Genomic DNA, 23638 nt, shown 5'->3' with positions numbered 1-23638 from the left:
AATAAGTAACAGTAATTTATGACTACTGTTAACACATTCCACTAGGAGGTCAGGACTGCCCTATCAAAACATGAAGCAGTTTACTGAATTGTTGAATTAGCATTTTAAATGTCAGCTTCCTTTTGCACTGTCCAAACAATTTCCTCGAGGTTTATATCTTCTGAATACCCAAACCATCTCTTGTTGGTGTTCATCTTTTCCAAGGATAGAGGTGCCCATATTATTATTGCAGGCAGTCAGCTTCAGCTATGGGACCCAGGAACTTAAGACCTTTTAGAATCATAAGGTTTCCTCTAAGACTGGACATGTCTATCTGAATATCACTATTTAGTCAACTAAGGTCTGCGATGGAAGACAGAACTAAAAAAGCCAGGGACCCATTTCTGGGCTAAGTCTATATAGTTATTATGTGTTATCACCAAACAGGAAGACCAGAAAGAGAAAGTTGCTTGCCATGTAGTACACGGAAAAGTGGAGAGGGGAAGGAGTGAAGAGAGAAAAAGAGAGAGACAGTGAGAGAGAGAGAGAGACAGAGAGAGAGAGAGAGAGACAGAGAGAGAGAGAGACAGACAGAGAGAGACGGAGACGGAGACGGAGAGGCAAAGACAGAGACAGAGACAGAGACACAGGGAGAGAATTTTTTTTCTTTAACTGAAAATGTCCTAGCCCATTCACTATAAATTTAACTTCTGAAAATCTCAGTTTTGTAATTTAAAAATAAGGCAGTTTGCTGATATTAGCTCTAAGATCAATATATATTGTAGTATGATTTGTGAAGTAAACAACAAATAAAGAATGAGATAGATAGGAGGGGATACCTTAGAAATGAGTTATTAATGATAAGGAATAAAAAAGCAGAAAAAATGTTCATTAATCTCCAGTAGTTCTTACCTTTAGGCAGAAAATAATAAGTTCATACAAAGTATGAAAAATGCATAAATCTGGGATAGAATTTTTTTAAAACACAGCTTAAGTTCCAATGATTAAATTTTCACCACTGTTGAAGGTTGCTATATTTCTGTGATAATTTGTTATGGGGAATTTAATAATTTAAAGAAAAAGACTACCAAAGAAAAATGTCTTCTAATTGAAAGTGTGTATAATGTTATCAGGTAAGGCTCCAGAGAGGTACATGAAGTTATCTTTGGATCTGGGCTGCTCCATAGACCTATTACTTAGTTCCCCTCATTGACCTATCTTTTATCTCTAGGTTCAATCCCATCTCAAAGCTTTTAGTCCTCTTTTATTTGTAAGATAGGACCCCTCCTTTTAAGAATGAAACCAACAAACCAACAAGCCCTTCCTTCTTTCTTTACCTTTGAGTCTCATAAATTTATAGACTTCAGGATAAAATAATAGGTGTCAAATGCTAACCAGTTAGACCTTCAAAAATCCAATTAAGATGCATTTCTAGTCTTATAACAAATATTAGTTAGTCTAAATGTTCCCTTAATTTGGAAAGGAAAGCCAAAAGTCATTTCAACTTTGGATCCCTTTCAACCTTTTTCTTTCTTCACAGCTTCTCCTCTAGGTACTGTCTTCTTATGTCCACCTTACCTAAGGCACAGAATTCCCTCTCTCTTTTATCAAAACTTAACTGTCATATGTATCATTCTTCCTCATTTAGCTATTATTCAAATATAGGTCTTTTCTTTAATGAATTATAGATTCTTTGAGAAACAAAGAAACTTTTTTTTTCATTTTTGTACTCTCCACAACAACCAATACTATATCTTGCACATAGTATGACCTTAGTAAATATTTGTTCACTGAATAAAAATATTTAGGGTAAAAATCTCATGAAACATATGATTGATCATGTGGTTCGATGGGGATATGATTAGGGTTTTGATGTTGAAAGATCACTCTTACTGAAAATATTAATAACATGGAAATAGGTTTTGAACAATGATACATGTATAACCCAGTAGAATTGCTTGTCAGCTCTGGGAGAGGGGAGGGAAGAGGAGTGGGAAAAATCATGAATCATATAATCATGGAAGAATATTCTAAATATATAATATAAAATTAAAAAAATCTCATGAATATCTGATGTGTTATTAATGATCGGTAAAAGAATTAATTTTTCATGGTGAGACTTTGCTTTGGGGACAAGATAAAGTAATTGATATGTCAGGCAAATAATCATTTCTGAAGCCCTTAAAAATATGCCATGTGAGAGGTTTGTAAGTTCCTTGAAGACAGAAGTTGTCTTTTGCTTTTTTTTTTTTTTTTAAATCCCCAACATATGCTCTGGTATGCAGTGGGTGCTTAATAAAACTTTATTGATTGATTATTTGATTTATTTACTCTTCTACTAATATACAATATACAAAGACCTTTTTTGTTAAAGATATTTTATTTTACCAATTACATGTAATAACAAAATTTCACATAAGTTTTCAGAAATTATGTATTCCAAATTGTCTCCCTCTTTTCTTTTCCTCACCCCTTCTAGAACTGTCAAGCAATTTGAACTGGGTTATGCATGTATCATCATGAAAAACATATATCTATAAACAATAAGCTTTAAAATACTATCATCTCTAGATGCTTGGATAATTATCTTTAGTTTTCGAGAAAATCTCTGCAGTACAGCAGTGCACCTCTCCTTGCAGAAGTAAGAGAGGATTTTTATCTTGTTTTTTGTTTTTCCTTTGTCTCTCTAGTGTAATACATGATTATATGTAGTAGGGTGCTTCATAAGTAATTGCAGGGTTGATTTGGTTCTATTAATCTCACAAGCATTTATTAACAATCAGATCTCTGGGTTGTAGATCAATGTTTGGAAAAAAGTAAGGAAATGTTACCTATGACATACTTTTAAGTTTAATCTTCATTAAAGTTTTCTCCATCACTTTTAAAGGTCTAGAAGATCAACCAAAGAATAAGTCAAGCACTGATTGGTTAGGGTTTGCCTATTTCCAAGGTAGAAATGGCTTATAATGAAATGCAGAACAATCAACTCTGACAGCTTTTATGAGCTAGCACTAGCACATCACTGGATTTATCTTTTTTCAAGCACTTTTGGCCACACTTTTGCTTTTCCTCTTTAATTTCCACTCTTGACAAATAAATGACTGTTAAGTAAATGTCCAGATATAAGTATGAAAGGTACCATGAATGGTAGAATAAATAATGATAATGGAAGACAGAGAAGACAAACATCCCTGTTCCTCTTTGAGATTAGAGATAGGTTCTAAAGACAAATCAAATTTAGAGAAGCTAGTGTTTGCCAGAATCATTTCTTTCTAATAGCTTGAAGAAGAAACACAGAAACAGTGAGTCCAAAATATCCAACTCTTTCCTCTTAATGAAAGTTTTTTTTCCTGATTTTAAAACACAGAACTTTTGAATTATATGTTTACAATCATATTATTTAATGTGTAGATAAGTTCCCGAGAGCACATATAGAGTTTATTTCCATAGTAAACACTTATTAAGCAGTAGATTTTTATTTTTTCTTCTCAGAATATTTCAGGTTTTCAAACGGAAGCTAAAATCATTGGACTGGAACCAATCACTGCCTATTCAGTTAGTGTATCAGCATTTACAAGAGTCGGAAATGGCAACCATTTTAGTAATATTGTGCTATTCACAACGCAAGAATCAGGTTAGACACAGTTTCTGAACCTACAGATGTTTTATTTTATTTTAACCCATTTTCTTTCTTTTTCAGCTGGCATGACAAAGCATCTCTATTCTCTAGTTTGTTAAGAATTTTAGCACTTCAAGATAAGCCAGCTCTTGTTGGATGTTAGAAATAACACTTTTTCTTCCTTTTGAAACGAGATGGCTAAAATTAGGGATTTGTTAAGGAAGAAAGTTAGCTACTAGATCACTTTGGAAGTAGCTAAATCATAGAACCATTAAAGGCTGCTAGGTGAGAAAGAAAGGAAGTCATTCTAGCAGTCATTTTTAATAATCTGAATTTTTTAAAAACAGCAACATATGCATATGGCCTTTTAGATTGGGGGGAACAAAGAGAAGGGGTTGTCATGAATGATGATGGTTGAAAAAAGCCTATAACATTCCAGTTTCCCATTTCTTACCAGTTGCTACATTCAGAAAGAGCTATAGAACTCAGTTTATTTAATCACTTGTCTATTACATCATGGTTTTCTACATGAATCTAGTTGAGTTGAGATGCCTTTCATCTACGCACTTTCATCAAGAAGTGACTGGATTTATGTTGGGACAGGGTTTAAATCTTACCTTCTGACTAGTATCAATTCTAAGACAGAAGAGTGGCAAGGTCTAGGCAATTGGGGTGAAGTGATTTGCCCAGTATCACATAGCTAGGAAGTGTCTGAGGCCAAATTTGGACCCAGATTCTCCCAAATTCAGACTTGGTGCTTTATCCGCTATGCTGGATAAAGCTGCCTCAAGATATGTTCTTGATCTTCTTCCAACTGAACCAAGGGTTTTAGAGGCATTTACTGCTACCTGTAATCATGACGAACAAATGGACCCCAAACCTGATAATGTCATGAAAAAGTTTTCCATTACAGTATTCCCTAACCATATCCTAAGTAATGTATATGTAGACTGAACTATAATGTAATGTGATGATTCTTCTTTTATATGTGTGAATGCTAATTTCAATATTTATCTATTAAGTTCCAGATGTTGTTCAGAATCTTCATTGTACTGCAACCAGTTGGCAGTCAATTGTACTCAAGTGGGATCCCCCCAAAAAGGCAAATGGAATAATTACACATTATACCATAACCACTGAAAGGAATTCTACAAAAATAGCTTCGCGAGAACATATGCATTATTTTAAAGAACTTGTATCAAATACTTCTTATGTGTTTAAAATACAAGCCTCTACTTCTGCTGGGGAAGGAGAAGAGGAAATATGCAGTGCTAGTACATTACATGAAACAGGTAACGTTTTTCAGAATGAATATAACTCACAATTTTAAATAATTACTTTAAGCATCCCTCTCTTGTGTATTACTCATCCTCACTCCATTTTAAATGGAAGCCTTTGGATGCTATAATATATTCTCTTCTTTCTCATATATTTATCTATTAAATATGTAAGGTATACAAGTTCCCAGTCTTCTCCCAAAATAATAAGGCAAAGAAGGGGTGGGAAGGATAGCTAAGAAAGGTTGTAAAAATAATAGAAACAAGAGAAGAGTAAGAATTGAGTACTATAATTTATATATATAATATATTTATATTTTATTATTAATTATAATTATGTTACACAATTATAATATTATATATTTATTCATTTATATTTTATTATTAATTATATTTATATTTATATTATATGTGTTTCTATTTGTATTTTATTATTAGTTATTATGTTATATGATTATGTAATTATATTTCTATTCTATATATTTATTCTATTCTATTATTTATTTATGTTATAAGTATATATTATATTTATATCATATATATTTTTTCCTCTTGCTCTATTTTCTCTATACTCTATTAATACAACTAACTCAAGCATCCACATTAGTTTGGTTGTAGATAACATCACTTAGTTTTTTAAGCCTCAAATTGCCCAAATTCAAGAATCTATGACACTCAAAATAGTATATTTTACAAGGAATAATTTATTCAATTTGCTTTCCCTGTTTGGGAGAAGGATAATAGTGGAAGAGAGCCTCTCTTTTCATTTCCAAATGTCATGCCACTAAGTATAAATGTGTATCTTAAAATAAGAATATACAAGAAGGGATCTGAACCGAGATGTCAGTTGTGTCACCAAATACATAGTCATCCTCAACTCTTCCCTCTCCTTCAATTTCCTTATCATAGACAAGTTTCAGTGAGAGAAAGCAATTTGCTAGATCTTTGTATAAGTGACGGTATCAAATAATCCCAAAAGATTTATCTTTTGGCTAGAGCTCCTTCGAGAACAGCACTTCTCTTTGCTCTACAATTCTTTCAGCCTTGATGAAGGGAGGATATTCCCATGCTTCCTATATCTGTGACTCATCTATTAATTTCTTCTTAATTTCTCTTATTCAGTTAACTGGAAAATAACAATTTTCCTGTTCCATTTCATATAAATCCAATTAATTTCATGACTATATAGGAATTAATTTTGAAAACTGACAGAGGGATTACATCATTCTCTCCCAAACTCACTTTTCCTTCTTTTGGTGGAATGTATTTTAAGATAACCATTTCTGCAGAATATTCTTCATTCTTTTTTTATACATCCTAACATTTATAACTTGTTGGAGTACAAATATAACAGCAAACTACACATTATTATGTTGTACATAGAGCTAGAAACCAGATCTGTGATGTCATTGAGTGAGAGTACTCCCTGATGACGACACTCCTTTTTACTGATATTATATTAAATTATTTATATTATTACTTCTTCAACTTCAAGAAAGTTGCTTTGAGAATGGAGAGATGGTGTCTTGCCCAGGAATTATAGAATTATAGATTTAGAACTGGAAGGAAAAGTAGAGGTTATGGATTCCAACCCCTTCATTTTATAGAAAAGGAAAAAGAGGTTTAGAAAAGTTTGGCTTGCCCGCAGTCAAACAGGTCAATATATAAAAGAAGATTCCAACTCAGATCATCTGACTCTATTCTCTCTATCCACTGTAAAACCAACCTGCCTACATCACATTGCCAATATGTGTCAGAGAAGGGATTTGAACCAAGGTCTACCTGATTTTGAAACTGGCTGTCCATCCATTATACCACACTGGGTCTCAATTGTGTGTGTGTGTGTGTGTGTGTGTGTGTGTGTGTGTGTGTGTGTGTAGACAACAAAATGGCACAGGGGCTTGGAGTCAGGAAGACTCATCTTCCTGAGTTTAAATCTGGCCTCAGACACTTACTAGTTTGTGACTCTGGGCAAGTTACTTAACCTTGCCTCAGTTTCCGCATCTATAAAATGAGCTGGAGAAGGAAATGGCAACCTACTCCAGTATATTTACTAAAAAATACAAACAAACCAAACTGGGTCATGAAAAGTCAGACATGACTAAAAATAACTGAACAACAACAAATACCCACATATATACATATATATTCCTATAGGTAAATATGTTCATACATACACATATATGTTTCCATAAATGCAAAATCTCCATATATTTTTAAATGTACATGAAGTAATTTTTAAATTTTCATTTCCAACATCATGATTTTCATTAACTTACTTCCACTAAATTTTTCTACTTCAAAATTTCCATCAAGCAAACTTATTAATATTGAAATAGTCAAAGGCTCCTAGCAGAACTTCTCGACTTGTTGATTTTTAATCATAGCTTTAAATTGCTCTTTTAAAAATATTCCCAACAAAATCACCTTATTTTCTTTGAAACAGAGCCCCCAATCCTGGCACTTGGTCACCTTTATTGGGATCATGGTTCTTCTAAAGCCTATTTATTTCTATGTTTTCTGTGTTCACATGAATGGTTTGCTGATGAGCAGTGGGTAGGAATCAGAACTTCACTGTTGAGAATAGAAAGAGTTTTATAGCTTTGTCAGCTTTTAATTTATGGTGGTCCAAATTAGTCACAGGGTACGCAGCCAGTACTGAGTCACTGACAATGCATTTATTTTTGACATAAAGCGAAATCAAATTTGGTTCACTGTCTCATTGCGTAGTGTCTGACCTTAACATTCCTTCAAGGGATTATTTGATTTTTTTTAAATGTAAACTTGGTCATATCTGGATACAATGAAACATGGATCATGAACATTAAATTTATGAGGAGATTAGGGTTTGGTGTCAGAGCTGGTTCCATTGCTACAGTAAAACCTTTTTGAACAAGGAAGTTTAGATTATGACCCAAGAAACGAAGAGCTACTTGGTAGTTACAGCAGTGCTTTATGTCCAAATAGATCATATGTACCAATAAAGAGAATACAGCAAGAATATGAGCACGCTAGCTTTAGACTTTTAGGTCTTGGAATAAGGCCAGAGGAGATGCAAAGACTATAATAATCCAAGTTACAATCAAGATCAGAAAAAGTGGGATGATTTCAGATTGATTTTTTTAATCCCCTCCTTCCTCTAGAAATAAGTTTTATCTCAACATGCATCTTCCCTCAAAATGCTTCCAGGTTTTAGTAGTTTAGAACAAAGTAAAACAGGAACTTAGCTGCTTTCTTCAGGTATCCCCTCATTAAGTTAAGTAAGTTGAGCGAGCAAGACTACAAAAGTTGGTTTTTGAAATGATAAGTTGTTCATCGTCAGCTTATTGCTATGGTCAGTGTAACAGGGAAAGAGACTGGACCTGGGATTTCATGGAGGGAAGCAACTGATGAAACAACTCCCTCATTTAAAGCCCATCAGAAGGGGGCAACTGGGTAGCTCAGTGGGTTGAGAGTCAGGCCTAGAGACAGGAGGTCCTGGGTTCAAATCTGGCCTCAAACACTTCCCAGCTGTATGACCCTGGGCAAGTCACTTGACCCCCATTGCCCACCCTTACCACTCTTCCACCTACGAACCAATACACAGAAGTTAAGTGTTAAAAAAAATAAAAATAAATAAATAAAGCCCATCAGAATCTTCTCTGCAAAAGGGTTAGTGTTATCTATAGCTCTGAGAGGCTGTGCCTTGTCCAAGAGCACAGCTCAGATTTGATCCATGGTTTTCTTAGCTTTGAGACAAGTTCTCTTTGCACTGTGCCATGGCATTTCTCAGTAGCCGTGATTGTAATTCTAATTTATATATGTGTGCTTGTACATCTATACATCTATGATAGAATCATAGATTTAGAACTGGAAGGAAAATTGGAGGTTGTGGAGTCCAACCCCTTCAATTTATAGATAAGGAAAGAGAACTTTAGAAAAATTTGGCTTGCCCACAGTCACACAGATCAAAATAAAAAACAAGATTCCAACTAAGGTGATCTGCCTCTATCCTCTTTATCCACTGTACAACCAAGCTGCCTACGTCACATAGCCAGTAAGTGTCAGAGTAGGCATTTGAACCCAAGTCTACCTGATTTTGAAGCTGGCTGTTCATCTGTCATGCCTCACCGAGTCTCTATTTTGTGCTCACATCAATGGATTTTTTAAAATTAAACTTCACAAAGCACTTTTCTTACACAGTCTTATGAAGTAACTAGCCAATGGATCTGGAGAGCATAGGTTGTGTTGTTCAGTTGTTTGGTCCTGTCCTTCTTTTGGGGACCCCATGGACCATACTGTCCCACACAGCTAGTCACATAGCTAGTAAATATCTGAGGCAGGGTTTGAAAGAAAATAATTTTTATTCCAGTCACAGTGCTTTGTCCAATAAGCAACCTAGCTGTCCCCTAGGCAAACAGAGTTTAAGTGCCTGGCCCAAGAAAAATACAGCTAAATATCTGAGCTTGAATTTGAAATCAGGTCTTCCTGATTCCAAGCCTATCACTCTATCTATTGAGCTGTCTAGCTCTCTCATAAGACAGTATGGAATAAAGGAAAGAGTACCTGCTTTGAGTGAAAAGTTCTGTGTTCAAATCTTGCCTCCTAGTCATGCCTCAATTTCCTCATGTGTAAAGAAAGGAGTTGAACTAGATGGCCACTAGGATTTGTTTCAGGTCTAGATCCACGCTTTCAATTTTCCTTCTACATCAAAATTACTATCTCCATTTTAAAGGTAGAGATACTAAAATTGTTACTTTTTCATGGTTTTGTAGTGTCAGATCCAGCAGACAAACTCAGACTCCAAGTTTAGCAGAATCTACCACATCATACTATCTGCAAGCCCACCAATATGCAAATGTTCAATGATATGAAATTGGTTTATGTTCATAGATCATAGTTTATTTCATTTCTCATTGATTTGTTCAATAACCTCCTAGTATATTGATATCTAATATATCAATAACTAAATTTATTCTCTAAATTGATGTCATGTCACAAATAGAAGGACATCACTCAGTATAGCCCCATTATTTTATAAATGGGAAAAAAAAAACATTTGCCAGGAGATTTGTCTCAAGTTTCAATGCTTAACTTCCTTTTCATTGGGTCTCAAAATATCATGATTAAGAGAATCAAATATTGGTAGAGAAGGAGAGGTGGCAAGATGTAACAGAAATCAAAAAGTCAATTAACAGTCATTTACTGTTCCAAGAACTGTTCTGGGCAATAGAGTTATGAAAACAACAAAAAAAGGAGATACTGAAATCACTGTTCAAAATTGTAAAACAAAGACAGAAAAGCTCATGCTATGTCTCCTCTTCTGTTCAATGGCACTTACTATCCATTTTGGAGCAATTCTCTCTGTGGTTCCCAAACTACAAAAATTCTAACAAAAATCTCTGCCCTTTTCCCTCTTAAAATTTTTCTTTTTTACTTTATGTAAGAGATTGGAAATAAAATTCACAATGCTATTTTGATCACCAAGTTGAAAAGTCTAAGTCATTGAGAAGGTATAATACAAAGTTTTTTTTTTCTTTTTGTCACAAACCAAACCAATACAGTATTTTAAACTTCATCTCCCCCTTTTGCCTTGACCCATGTTGAGAAGATACATCGAAGGTGTATGACTGGGTTATGATTCAGTTCCCTACAAGGGGTGTGGGTTGTCTTATATAAAATGCCAGTGAGTAATCACAAGAACTCAAATCTCCATTTTATATATATATATATAGCTGTCCATCACAAATCAGAGGATAAGTATCTCCACACTCATTTAAGCTCTTTACTAAAGATCTGTTACACTGGCCACATGATCAAATCTCTTTTTCCCCCCTTGTGGCAAACTTGAAATTAAAATTCTTTCCTAGAGTAAGTCAGATAGGTAATTAATAGATTACCCTAAATGGGGTATGAAGAAAATCAATCAATCGATCAATAAACAAGAATTAGAAATCAAACAACCACTCAGCATTTATTAGATGCTTACTAGGTTCCAGAGACCATGAAGAGCACTGGGAAGATAAAAGACAAAAATAGAAATCATCTCTGCTTACACAGACTTTGCTGTCTAGTCTGAGGAAACAAAGTGTACCTCTAGGGGTATATATGAAATAGAGAGAAGGTGTCAAGCATCATAAACTGGCGGGTGTCAGGAAGTTCTCAAGTAGGCATAGGAGATAAGATTTGAAAGAAGGCAGCAGTGATTCTAAAAGGCAGAATGATTTCCAGGAATGGGGGACCGTAAGTTCAAAGAAAATTAAATCGGAAATGGGGTACAATGTATGAGGAATAGCAAAACCAGTGTGAGTGGACTTCATTGTGCATAGAAGGCAGTAATGTGGAAAATCTAGATTGGAGCCAGTTGGCAAAGGTCAGACAGAAGAGTTTATATTTGACTCTGAAAGAAATAGGAAGCCACGGCAACCTATAGTTGATTGAATAAGAGAATGACATGGTCATCTTCACACTTTAGGAAAATCTGTTTCATAGGTTTGTGAAAGATGGATTGGAAAGGGGGGAGATTTAAGAGAGACCACTTAGAAATGGAGAGATGAGTGCTTGAACTAGAGATAGGATATCTAAACAGAAAGAAGGTGAAAGATGGGAGAGACATTGTGATTGCAGAAGTAAATCATAATGGCCTTCAAGGACCAACAATATTAATTAAATTGGTATAATTAATATAAAGAAAAGACACTTCCAAAATGAGACATCATAGAGAAATGGAAAACTACAAGGGACTTAAGACTAGTTTGTTAAATAGTCATGTGATTGACCTTGGGCAAATCAGTTCAGATCTGAACCTTAATTTCTTAATCTGTAACATGAGGAGAATAGATTATATAATCTCCAGTATCTCATCTAACATTGGGTTCTGCATTTAATCTGAAACAACTAGCGAATAAGACTGTTATGATAATGTCCTAAAGTATACAGCAAATTCAAAGGGGATTAAGGAAATATTAAGGTAAAATCCCATCAGAAAAAAAGATCATTAAAAATCTTGGATGTTGAGTTAGACTTGGAAGGAAAGATTAGATATGAATAGTGGGGGAAGAATAGGGAGAAGGTACAGACATGGGAAAAGAAAGAAAATGTCACAGAAACAGAAGTGAACATGGAATATGGAGATGAGCAAGATGGAAACCCATCTGGTCAGAGCCAGAGAAGGGACTAAGGCTGAATACTTGGGTGGAGTTTATTATGACAAGCTGTGAATTCTTGAAGTAAAATCAATAAGAAACAAGAACTTCTATAACTTTTTAAGAGAGGTAATGATGTGGGCCAACATAGGAATAAAGATTGTCTTGGAAAGATAGATAGATAGATAGATAGATAGATAGATAGATAGATAGATAGATAGATGGATAGATAGATTTTGAACAATTTCAACAATTTCAACAATTATTAGAATGATGGTACATGAAAGAAAATGTTGTTTCATTTCTTGAATTACTCTAGAAATAAAAAACTATAGAGGGGTCAGCTGGTTAGCTCAGTGGATTGAGAACCAGGCCTAGAGATGGGAGGTCCTAGGTTCAAATCTGACCTCAGACACTTCCCAACTGTGTGACCTTGGGCAAGTCACTTGACTCCCATTGCCTACCCTTACCACTCTTCTGCCTTGGAGCCAATACACAGTATTGACTCCAAGACAGAAGGGAAGGGTTTAAAAAAAACATAGAATATCAAAGTAGTCTGTCATTAAAATTCCAACCAACGCTGAAAGGTGTATATTTATATGTATTTCTTTCCAAGGTGTATGTTAGCAAAATATGATTTAATTTTAATCTCTTCATCAAAGGGAAAAGTATTTCTTCATTGGGCAATATCTTATACTGTTTACTATTATTTATATATTATTGTTAGCCTTATTGTTTAAGCTCATTTTTCTTTATAACTAGGAAAAAGGATATCTTATACTTCTGTATACTCTATGCTGCTGAATATATCATATTGAAGTTATAGATCATAGCAGGAAATTATAGCTGGAAAAGACTTTAGGTATGATTAAGTCCAGCCCCCTTTTTTTTTAATAGATCAGGAGAATGGGACCAAAATAAAATAAATGAGTTGCCTAAGGTACTCCGAAAGTAAATAGAGGAGTCAGGAAGTGAGGCCAAGTCTTGTTTCCAAATAGAGTTCATCACACTACAACCACATATTAGCCACTCAATAAGTGAATGTTGATTGATAAGTAATTCTCACATCTCTCCTTTTTGGCTTTTTATTTCTTAAGGGACTATTTAACCTCATGTTTTTTTGTTAGATATATGGAACAGACCCACCACTGTTGGCTAATACTACTGGGTACAATTCATCTAGGAAACACACACACACACACACACACACACACACACACACACACACAAGCATTGCTATTAATTTTAGTTTTTCATACTTTCTTGGGCTACTGTTTCATAATAAAAAGTATACTAGGAGGAGAGTAAAAAAATCAGTTCCTCTGAGATTATTCTAACTAATTTACATGAGTATATTTTAAGTCATATTTTATATAAATTACTTATTTAAAATTTAGAAAGTCTTATATTTTTCTACTAAAAAGACTGTGTTATTGTGAGGAAAGTGTTTTGTAAATCTCAAAATGCTTCGTAAATATATTACTACTACTGCAAAATAACCCAATGTACAAAGCCAAAATATACAAATGAAAATAATAGAAAGGTTTGCTTCAACTTAGAAAAATGCAAGACATGTTTATTTTAAAATTTTCCTTGGTATCAAAACTCAAAATTATGAATGCCAAGTCCTTCTCTTTTTTTAAATGGTAATTTTAAGTTCTTCAGCATAATTCTTCTTTTGACCCCAATTGATGCTGTAATACCACTAACCAGACTCATAGGCTGCCACTGTTCTCTTCATCTCAACTCCAGCTAAAACCAGCTGTTCTGAAGGCTGGCTTTTTTTCTTTTATTAACTTATTTAGGAACTGGGGCATATCATATTACCCTCTCTTCCATTCCTGTCCTGCGCAGCTGCAGCCAACACTTTCCATAACAGCCTTCACACATCAACAGATTTTTTCCCCCTTTCTCAGTTTTTTCTTATTTTATTTTACTTCTCCCTCTGCCTCTGCCTCTGTCACTCTCTCTCTCTCTCTGTCTGTCTCTGTCTGTCTCTGTCTCTGTCTCTCTGTCTCTGTCTCTCTGTCTCTGTCCTCTCTCTGTCTGTCTCTCTCTCTGTCTCTCTCTGTCTCTGTCTCTCTCTCTCTGTCTCTCTCTGTCTCTCTCTCTGTCTCTCTCTCTGTCTCTCTCTCTCTCTCTCTCTGTCTCTCTCTCTCTCTCTCTCTCTCTCTCTGTCTCTCTCTCTGCCTCTCTCTCTCACCCCTTCCTCCCTCCTTCCCTCTTCTCTCTTTTTACATACTTGGAATTCCCCCTTTTTTTTGTCACTGGCTCCTTCATTCTGAGATATCCTAGGATGAAGCCAGAATCTGGCATTATGAGTAAAGAGATTATACAACCTAACAATTTACAATAACAGGGGAAAGACCCTTTCTGAATTAATGAACAGCATGAAATATAAAATGGTTATGTATTATTAAAAATATTAATAAACAAATTGATGACAAAAATAGCCAATTAATTTTATTTGATCCAAACTTAGAATCTGGACGAAAACTCCACATTAGTTTGAGATAGGGAGTAGTCCAATGGAAAATGGAATTAGGGAGAAGAGAAAATAAATAGTTAGTGGGTTGATAATTCAAATTAAGTTTAAGCTAAAGAAAATTTAAAAGAGAAAAGTGAAGCCCAAGCTTTAACAGATTTTATCATGTTTAAGATGTGAAGATGAAGCACTTTTGTAGTATTTTAAAAATTGCTTGTATTTCAAAAATAAAAATTATATTGAGTAATGTAGCAGCTCCTCCAGAGACCTAATCAGAAAGCACAAATACATGGCAGGGGAATTGCAAAGAGGGAGTGCTCCATCAACTAACTTCATAATTTATAACCATGATATTCACTTTAGATTTCCTTATATCAATATAGTCACAGGTCTAGTCCCTATTCTATGACATGCAGAGAAGTAGCAGCAATTTTAAGGTCGAAAGCTTCCAATAAAAATAAATGTGCAATGACACTTGGGAGAAATTATGTTCCCTTAAATCTTCTCTTTTCCAAAATAAATAGTTTTTTCAGCCAATTCTTGTACAATTGGTTTGGAATTCTTTCACTTTCCTTCCTGGTTGTTTTCCCTGAATCCTTCTGCATTATCAATGACTCTCCTAAACTGTAATGTTCAAGACTAAACACAATCTCCAGAAATGACCTCACCAGGATAAAACATAGTGGAACTGCCACCTCCTCTTTTTGGACATTTACTTTGATCCAATGAAGGATCTATAATCCCATTAGCATCAGGACCAGGCATGTATAATAGTTTAACAACTGATTCTCTAGAAAAGCACACACTTTTAAGTTTATTTTGCATTATTATCGTTTTATTCTTCACTTTCTTAAGTCTAAAAATAGCCACAGGACATTTAATTAAACCCTGACCTGTAGCATTTACTAATTTCTGAGGTGTGTGCGCTCTTGCTGGAAATTTTTAAATCAAAATTTAAAATAAATTCATACAAAAAGAAATGAAATTCTGGTACAAGCTTGCTCCTGCACACCTTTTATGGAACCTTTTCTTATTGATGGAGAGACAGTGTCAGAGATGGAGACAGAGAGAGAGAGAAACCTCCAATAAAATTAAAAAAAACTAAAATATAATTATAATAATGTACATTATCATAATAGTTATATTTTTATTATAGTGTGTAAATGTATAAGTGGATTATAACATACATTTATTAAAATAAATATAATTATACATAGTCATAGTTTTATATTTACGTATGTCACATTGGTGTGACTAATTTTTTTACATCTCGGCTAGTTGAGTGCAAATCCTCTCAGATTATATCATGCTAGAAAAGATTGAATTGTACTTTCAGAAACAGATTATTTGCTCTCTGATAACCACCATAAATACGGAGGAACACATTATAAGTCGCCTGACCATTTGGTGATGAATTCTTTGGCTATGTTAAACTATGAAACAAATAATAATACAGAGTGGATCATAGTCCTATTATATCGGCAGTAATGGGAGGAGACAAAAAGGGGACAGAAGATTCTATGAATCACATACTTCTAGGCTGTTTATTAAGATTAATTTAAGTATTGGTCTTCTAAATATGAGATGCTTATTCAATGTCTAAGAAATAGATAGACTTATAGAGGAATCGATACATGTCGGTTTTGATATTTTTATGAAACAAGGGGACTAAAGGAAATTATAGCATATTAAAAAGACTGGTCAAAGCTTTCCTGTGACATACACATAAAAGAATTAGCTTTAGTGTGGGTCTAAAGGCAAGAAGACATATTAGGAAAATGAATTTTCCCTTGATCCTCCTATCATCTTGTATCTCAGTGCTCATGATAAGCATTTGCAAAAAGGTAACTATGAAGATAATTGCATGTAAGAGTCAATACTGTTACAAAGGATAAATAGGTTCAGAATTCAGTGGAGAATTTGATAAAAAAAAAAAAAACTAACCTTCCAAATTAAACCATTATATATTGAACACAAAAAGTACCTAATAATATCTCACACACACAAAAGAAACTGATTCTATTTTAATATAAATTCATGGTTGTTATAGTGGGAATCATTTTGATAGAAGTAATTTGTGTCCATTAGGACACATTAACTTATTAAAAATCAAAATCTGCACGATATTAGAAGAATGAATAAAAAAGAGAGAAAATAGTGCAATTGTGACATAGTTAAATCAGCAAAAAGTACTGAAAATGAGAAATGGTTATAAACTAAATACTGACACATCCTATCATTTCCTAGAGTAAATTAACTTATGCAAGTCAGTCACCACAATAAGGAAGTTAAAAAAAGACCGGAGGAAATACCTCAGCAAGTAGACACTTGGCTTCCTTGCCAAATGGAAACACATTAGAGGCAAAGGCAAGTTAGACTACAGTTCCCTTTGAAAAACCTTGAGGAGGGTTAGGGATGGTAGATTACTACCTAAACAAGGCAACTAAAAAAATATTAATGATTACTGATCCGTTTGTTTTTTTTCTCTCTTCAAAATCTTCATAAGAGTCATTTACACATAAATCAAGGCCATCCTACTTGAAGGTGTAAGAATTCATACAACTCTTTTGCCAGTGCTATTCAATAGCGGATTGCACCTTCATAATTACCCAATGGACTATAGAATTATATAGGGATAGACTATATGGAACCCTATTGTATTTATGGCTTGTTGACTATTAAAAAAATGATTCTGTTGAACAAAATGTCATCTTAAAATCTGTCTTCTGCCAAATCAGCTAGGTGGCACAGTGAAAAGGCTGATAAACCTACAGTTAGGGAGATCTAAGTCCAAATCTGGCCTCAGAAACTTAGTAGTTATGTGATCCTAAAAAAAATAATCACTTAACCTTTGCCAGACTCAGTTTTCTCATCTGTAAAATGGGAATAATAATAACACCTATCTCCCAGGCGTGTTATGAAAATCAAATGAGATAATATTTGCAAACTTTAAAGCATGATATAGTTGCTCACTATTTTATATTTTATTAATTATTATTATTATCATCAAAGTGTCACACTTCCAAATTTCAAATTTATATGAGATTCTTTAAGAGTTGTAACTTTGTTCAATGATGATCCAATTAATAATACCAATCAAGGTATAGAACATATTGTCACCAGAGGTACTTGCCATTACCAGGTCTATTATAAATTTCAAAAGAAAGAGGGATTTTCTATAGATGGGACATCATCCAGATGCTCCTATTTCCAAATGTTATTGTGCTAATTACATCAAACTCTGGAACATGGGAGAGTGTTTTAAATGAGATCAATAATCAGTCAAAAAAAGAGTTCTCCTTATCTACACCAGAAAAGCAAGGTAGATACAAGATACCTGTTGTCGAGACTGGTGTTCAGTTGGATAGCAAACCCATAAAGCTGGTCCATCAGACTTCAATCTAAGATATTCAAATATATAATGACTAGAACTCTCTCCTGGAGAGAGTATGAGGGATTATCTTTTTGAAAGTTCACAGTGATCTTAATGGTCACACATTTCTTCCTGGGCTTCCTTTAAATTCCAACTAATATCCTACTTCTACAGGAAACCTTCCCTAATCCCTCTCAACTCCAGTGATTTCTTCCTCTTAATTATTTCCTATTTATACTGTATGTAGCTTGCTTTGTAAATATGTTTTCATGTTGTGTCCCCAAATTAGATTAGAAGCTCCTTCTAGGATAATCTTTTGCCTCTTTTTATATTCCTAGCACTTAGCACAGCACCTGGCCCTTAGTAGGCATTTAATAAATGTTTATTGATTGATTGTTTACCTATATGTCATTTATGGATGCACCAGTAAAATATTAAAATAGATGACTTCAAGAGGCAGATAAAAAGGAAATCATCATCAGAAGCCTGCACGGTTCACAAAACTGCAGATCTATCTTCACATTCTGCCTTTTCTTCAACAGTTACTGTGTTACTCAGACCAGAAATCAAGTCCTGCAGAACTTCAATCTTTTTGTATCTCTAACTCCTGGTCTCCGACTCCATCGTCCTGATTTGTAATTGCTCCGGTCCCCTACACTGCTGTGCCCAGCTTTCAGCCATACTTCTCTGTATTTGCTATCTAAATAGAGACCACACTTTCATATGAGTAGCCTCTGCCTCCTTTTCTGAACTCTCAGCTATTTTCATTTCTAGAACCATCATCACATCAACTCTGGTACATCATTCTACTCCTCTATGGTTCACTACTTCACATGCTTATCACTGTCCAGTTCAGAACATTCCTCCCTGTTCACCACTCCCATGAATATTCTGTCTCCCCATATTAAGGCTGGAAAGGTCTGACTTTTGTACTTGTGTTCCTAGTGCTTAGCTTAGTGCTTAACACATACTAAATCCTGAAAGCTTTTTTCATTCAGTCAGGGAACTCCAAGACGATTCTAATGCCATCAGTTAACTGGTGAGGAAACTAATATATGGAGAAACCATAGATCACAAAGGTATTATGGGGGGCAGATATTGAACCCTAGTCCTCTATCTGTCTCTAAGAGCCAGTGTTCTTTGAACCATACCACAGTACAAGTAACATTATATTAACCCCCTTTTCTTCTTTGTTGGAGAATTGTGCACTAGCTTCCATTAAGAAGAAATGAAAACTGATATGGGGCAGATCTCTCTCTATCTCTCTTTCTCTCTCTCTTTGTCTGTCTGACTCTTCTTCCTCTCTCTCTCTCTCTCTCTCTCTCTCTCTCTCTCTCTCTCTCTCTCTGTCTTTCCCTTTCTCTGTGTCGTCTCTCTGTCTCTGTCTCTCTCTCTCTCTCTGAGTCTCTCTCTCTTCATCTCTCTCCCTCTGTCTGTCTTTCTGTCTGCCTGTCTCTCATATTCACTCACTTTTCTTTAGTCTTTGTCTTTCTCTGTCTCTCTTCATAATAATAATATCAGAGAACTATAATACCTGAATTACATGAAACAGTGGTCCAGGGGCAGACAAGACCTTGCAGCTGTTATTTCCAAAACATTGAGGCATCTTGAAGCAGACTAGCTTCCAGCATGTTCACCAGGTTTTTTTGTCTCCCTTCTACTCTGAAACAATGGCCATAAGAAGTCCCTCCTTGTCTGATGACTGCTCTCAGAAATGACTGGGTACAGGTGTAGCCGTTTGTTAATCTTCCTTACCCTGGAAAGCGGTGGCTGAACTTATAAATGTCACTCCTTTATAGAGCTAGCATTTTTTTGTTTCTCCTGAGAGAGTTAAGGAATTTGAGCACACAATTAACTATCGAGAGTGGTTTGTTTTGTGCCCTTTCCCAGAGCTTGGAGCTCAGCTGTGGGCATGTCATGGATGGTCTATAATGTACGACTTAAAAAAATAATAAATCCTCCATCTCTTAAGTTCTAAAGATGTATTCTAAGGTGGTTTTCTGAAGAGCTCTGGCTTCAATTCAATACCCACAGCAGAATACAGTGGGAAAAGTACTGTCTCTAGATTCTAAGGGCTTGAGTTCCTTTCTCACCTCTGAATGACTGACTACATGTGTGGCCTTGGGTATATCATTGAACTTCCCTGGGCCTCTCTCTCCTCATCTATAAACAATAAAGTTGGACTGAATAGCCTCTAAAATCCACGTCATCTCTAGATGGATCCATGTTCCTAGGATACAAACCAATGGCCCTTGCTTAGTTCTACTATTGTTAGGAGCATACTACTTGCTCCCATATCACACAGCATTATTATCTCACACATTGATTATTAGCACTGCCTATGGCACTTTCAACTTCCTATTTTTTGTGACTTCTTTTGAATATCATTGGAAGTCTTCAAGAGGAGGCTAGAGAAGTATGTTAGAAATGCCATAGAAAAGATTTTTATTTAGGTTTGATTTGATTAAATGATCAATGATTTCCCTTCTAACTGAGTCAAAAATTCCCATTTTTCCAATATGCAACTTGACTTCAAAATATTTTTGAACAGTATGGAATTCCATAATTCCATAATGAACACAGAAGATCATTTTTCTTTTCCTTGAGACTCTGTCTTCCATGGTAGGATATTCATCTATGTCTCCTCTTACTATACTTAATGCTTTTCATTCAGACCTAAATCTCTTAGTTGTCCATCTTAGCTCATCAGAGAAATGAAGCTGTGGTTCTACAGCATCATGAATCCACTGCTGTCAGAAATCACTTGGACCAACCCTTTTATTTTACATATCAGGAAATTGAGGCCCAAGAAGGTTAAATAATTTGCCCAAGTTCACACAAGTAGTAGGTATCATAGAAAAGAACTGAATCTAGGTCCAGTGCTTTTGACAACATGCTGAGTTGTCCAAACTGAAATCTCAGAATAGAAAAGATTGGCTCAAAATCCTAGCAGGGATTTATCACCCAGAATATCAAGGTGGTGATGACAAATGGATCTTGGGAGAGGGCATGGATTGACAAAAGCCTAAGCTTGTTCTCAGCCATCTCCAGAAGAAGTATCATAAGAGCTGGAGGAAGACAAGTTGGTACAGAAAGTTCATTCTAAGTAGCAGGTAGCAGAGCAGAATATGGGTGAATTTTTAAGGATGTAAACAACTTAGGGAGAGGAGAAAGGAAAGGAGTCATAACAATGATGAAGAAAAAAAATGAAGCCTAAAGGCAGCTAGGTGGCTCAGTGGGGATTGAGAGCCCTGGCTCATGACATCTGGGTACATTCCAAGGTGTTCAACTGCTGGTCTTGTCTCTCAAAGTGGTATCCATCTTGTCCCAGAAATTCAATGCAACAGCCCAGAGATGGGAAGTCCTGGCTTCAAATCTGGCCATAGACATTAACTAGCTGTATGATCCTGGGCAAGTCATTTAAATTCCATTTGAAGGTTCTATACACTCAATTTGTAGCAGGATGCCTGTTAAATCTGCCCCACTTACAGAACTTAAAATCTCCACTCTATGCTGAATCTACCCCATTCTATTATGCCAGATCCTTATTTTGTTTTTCCATAAATTCCCAAACTTCATATTTGTACAACTGGAGTCCCAATGTCATTAATACAATCTAGCGTTCCCCTGCCTGTAACATCAAAGAAAGGAAATCAGTTTGACAAAGTGAGGAAGTATCTGCCCTGTTCCCTTCCTCCCCCCAAAATTCAGTTGTCTTTCTCTGACTCTATAAGCTTCTCTTTTATGTCAAGGAGAGAGGACAGCAACTGGCTCCTTCATCCACCAAGAGGAAAGACAGAGACCTGATGAAGTTGAGTGTGTTGAATACAAAGGCAACATCTCCCATAAATAAATATTGACCTTGATCTTTTCCCCTTTAGCTATGACCTGAAGACTGTCATGTATGAGGTTCCTCCCTGATTACAGTCTTTCTTTGAAACATGTTTTAACACCCATTCACCTTCATCCTTACCATTTCTCTGGAACCTAATGTCTCTTGTTAGGTAAAACTTTTCTTAAGTGTGTTATTATATGCCCCCCAAAAGACATTGCTTGTCCATGCTGGACATCACTAATTATGAAAATGATTTCATATAATAATTTCTGGTACAGCCTAGGATGAGATACCACAGAGTCCCTCTATTCCTTTCCTGAGGGGGTAAGAAATAAGATGGTAGTTAAAAGTCAAAATTTCCAATGGAAATTAACCAGGTTTCTGGTTAATTTCCATTGGAAATTTTGACTATCTGGAGAAGATTATTGCCATCTTGAACTACAAGGAAGCATTATGTTGTCCTCATGACTCTGGTGATCAAGTACAGTTGGGCTTAAAGTCAAGATCTGGTTTCGAGATGTGCCCGTGACCAAGTATGAAACCTAATTTTTAAGTTAGTAATGTCAATTAGAATCTATGAATACTGGAAACTTGGCATAAGGAAAGAAGAGTATCTGAATGCAGGTTCCCTAAAGTATTAGAGTTTTTTAGTTAAAAGGGGACCTACAAAGCCAGATCTTTACAGATGATTCACATAGAGAATGAATTTTAGTACTGTGCAGAGGTAGCCCCTCCTGCCTGAGTAGCCTGGTTGAAGTATCAGATAGATCCTGGGACCCAGTACCAATCATCATGGAGTAATAGCAACACTCGGGGAGATGTGATGCCCAAGCTTCTTGAGAGGAGAAATATTTCTGTTTCTTTTGTATCTTTCTTGGATGTCAGTAGGATATTCAAGTAATTTATATGACTGATTAGGTAAATGAAATTTCAAAAAGACAGCAATATGCATTGGAGTTGGGAAGATTAAGTTCAAATCCTACCTCCAGAATTTATTTTCAACTCACATGTTTATGACTCTCAGAGTTTAATCATTTTGAACCTTTTTAAACCTCAGTTTTCTCATTTATAAAATAGTAATTATAACACCTGTAGAACCTATCTTAAATGTCCGTTGTGAAAATCAAAAGAGGTCATCCATGCAAATATCTTTGCCAAATTTAGTCCACTATTTTTTATAATCAGCAAAATATAATTTCACATGCTGAAGTTTCTTTACAAGTTTTATAAAATTCATTCTACTTAGGTCAAAGGATGTATATTTTAGTTTGTGTATCCTTATATTGTGTATCCTCACAATGGATAGAATGGCAGGTCTAAAATTAGGAAGACTCATCCTCCTGAATTCAAATCTTGCCTCAGACACTTACTAGCTGAGTGACCCTGGGCAAGTCACTTGATCCTGATTGTCTTAGTTCCTCAAATATAAAATGAGTTGGGGAAGGAAATTGTGAGTATCTTTGCCAAGAAAATCCCAAATGGAATCATAAAGTCAGACATGACTGAAGAACTTACCAACGAATACTCATATAATAATGTTACAATAATTATTAATATTCTTAATCATATATTATTAATGCACACATAATATTAACATGTTATTATATTTTATCTTACTTTTATCTATATTCCAGAAAAAAGGAATATTTTTAATTTCTCTGCATCAAGTGTAAGCTCTTAGAGAGCAAGAACTCTTTGATCTTTGTCCCTGAATCTCCACTACCAAGTACAGAGTAGATGCTAAACAAATGCTTGTGGACTGGCCAGCATTTCAAAAATCAGCCTTTATTCTGCCAGGCTACAGTGGCCCTTTGGAACTAGAAATGGGGCATAATCATATTTTATACAATTTTTCTTTCCCTAAGATGGACGTACTTAATCTGAGATCTATGAAATCTCTAGCTCTCTCTCTCTCTCTCTCTCTCTCTCTCTCTCTATATATATAT

General features: G+C 35.1%; 1 protein-coding gene across 1 annotated transcript in view; it reads left to right on the top strand.

The window, feature by feature from the left end:
* Window positions 1–23638, top strand: part of PTPRQ (protein tyrosine phosphatase receptor type Q) — a 354830-nt gene that overhangs the window by 196536 nt on the left and 134656 nt on the right. Inside the window, exons 43-44 of the mRNA XM_044679179.1 lie at window positions 3472–3613; window positions 4621–4890. Of these exons, the coding sequence (XP_044535114.1) occupies window positions 3472–3613; window positions 4621–4890 (412 nt within the window). The remainder of the gene's footprint in view (window positions 1–3471; window positions 3614–4620; window positions 4891–23638) is intronic.

This window comes from Gracilinanus agilis, chromosome 5, assembly GCF_016433145.1.
Source record: "Gracilinanus agilis isolate LMUSP501 chromosome 5, AgileGrace, whole genome shotgun sequence".
NCBI lineage: Eukaryota > Metazoa > Chordata > Mammalia > Didelphimorphia > Didelphidae > Gracilinanus > Gracilinanus agilis.
This window is presented reverse-complemented; position numbering and strand designations above follow the sequence as displayed.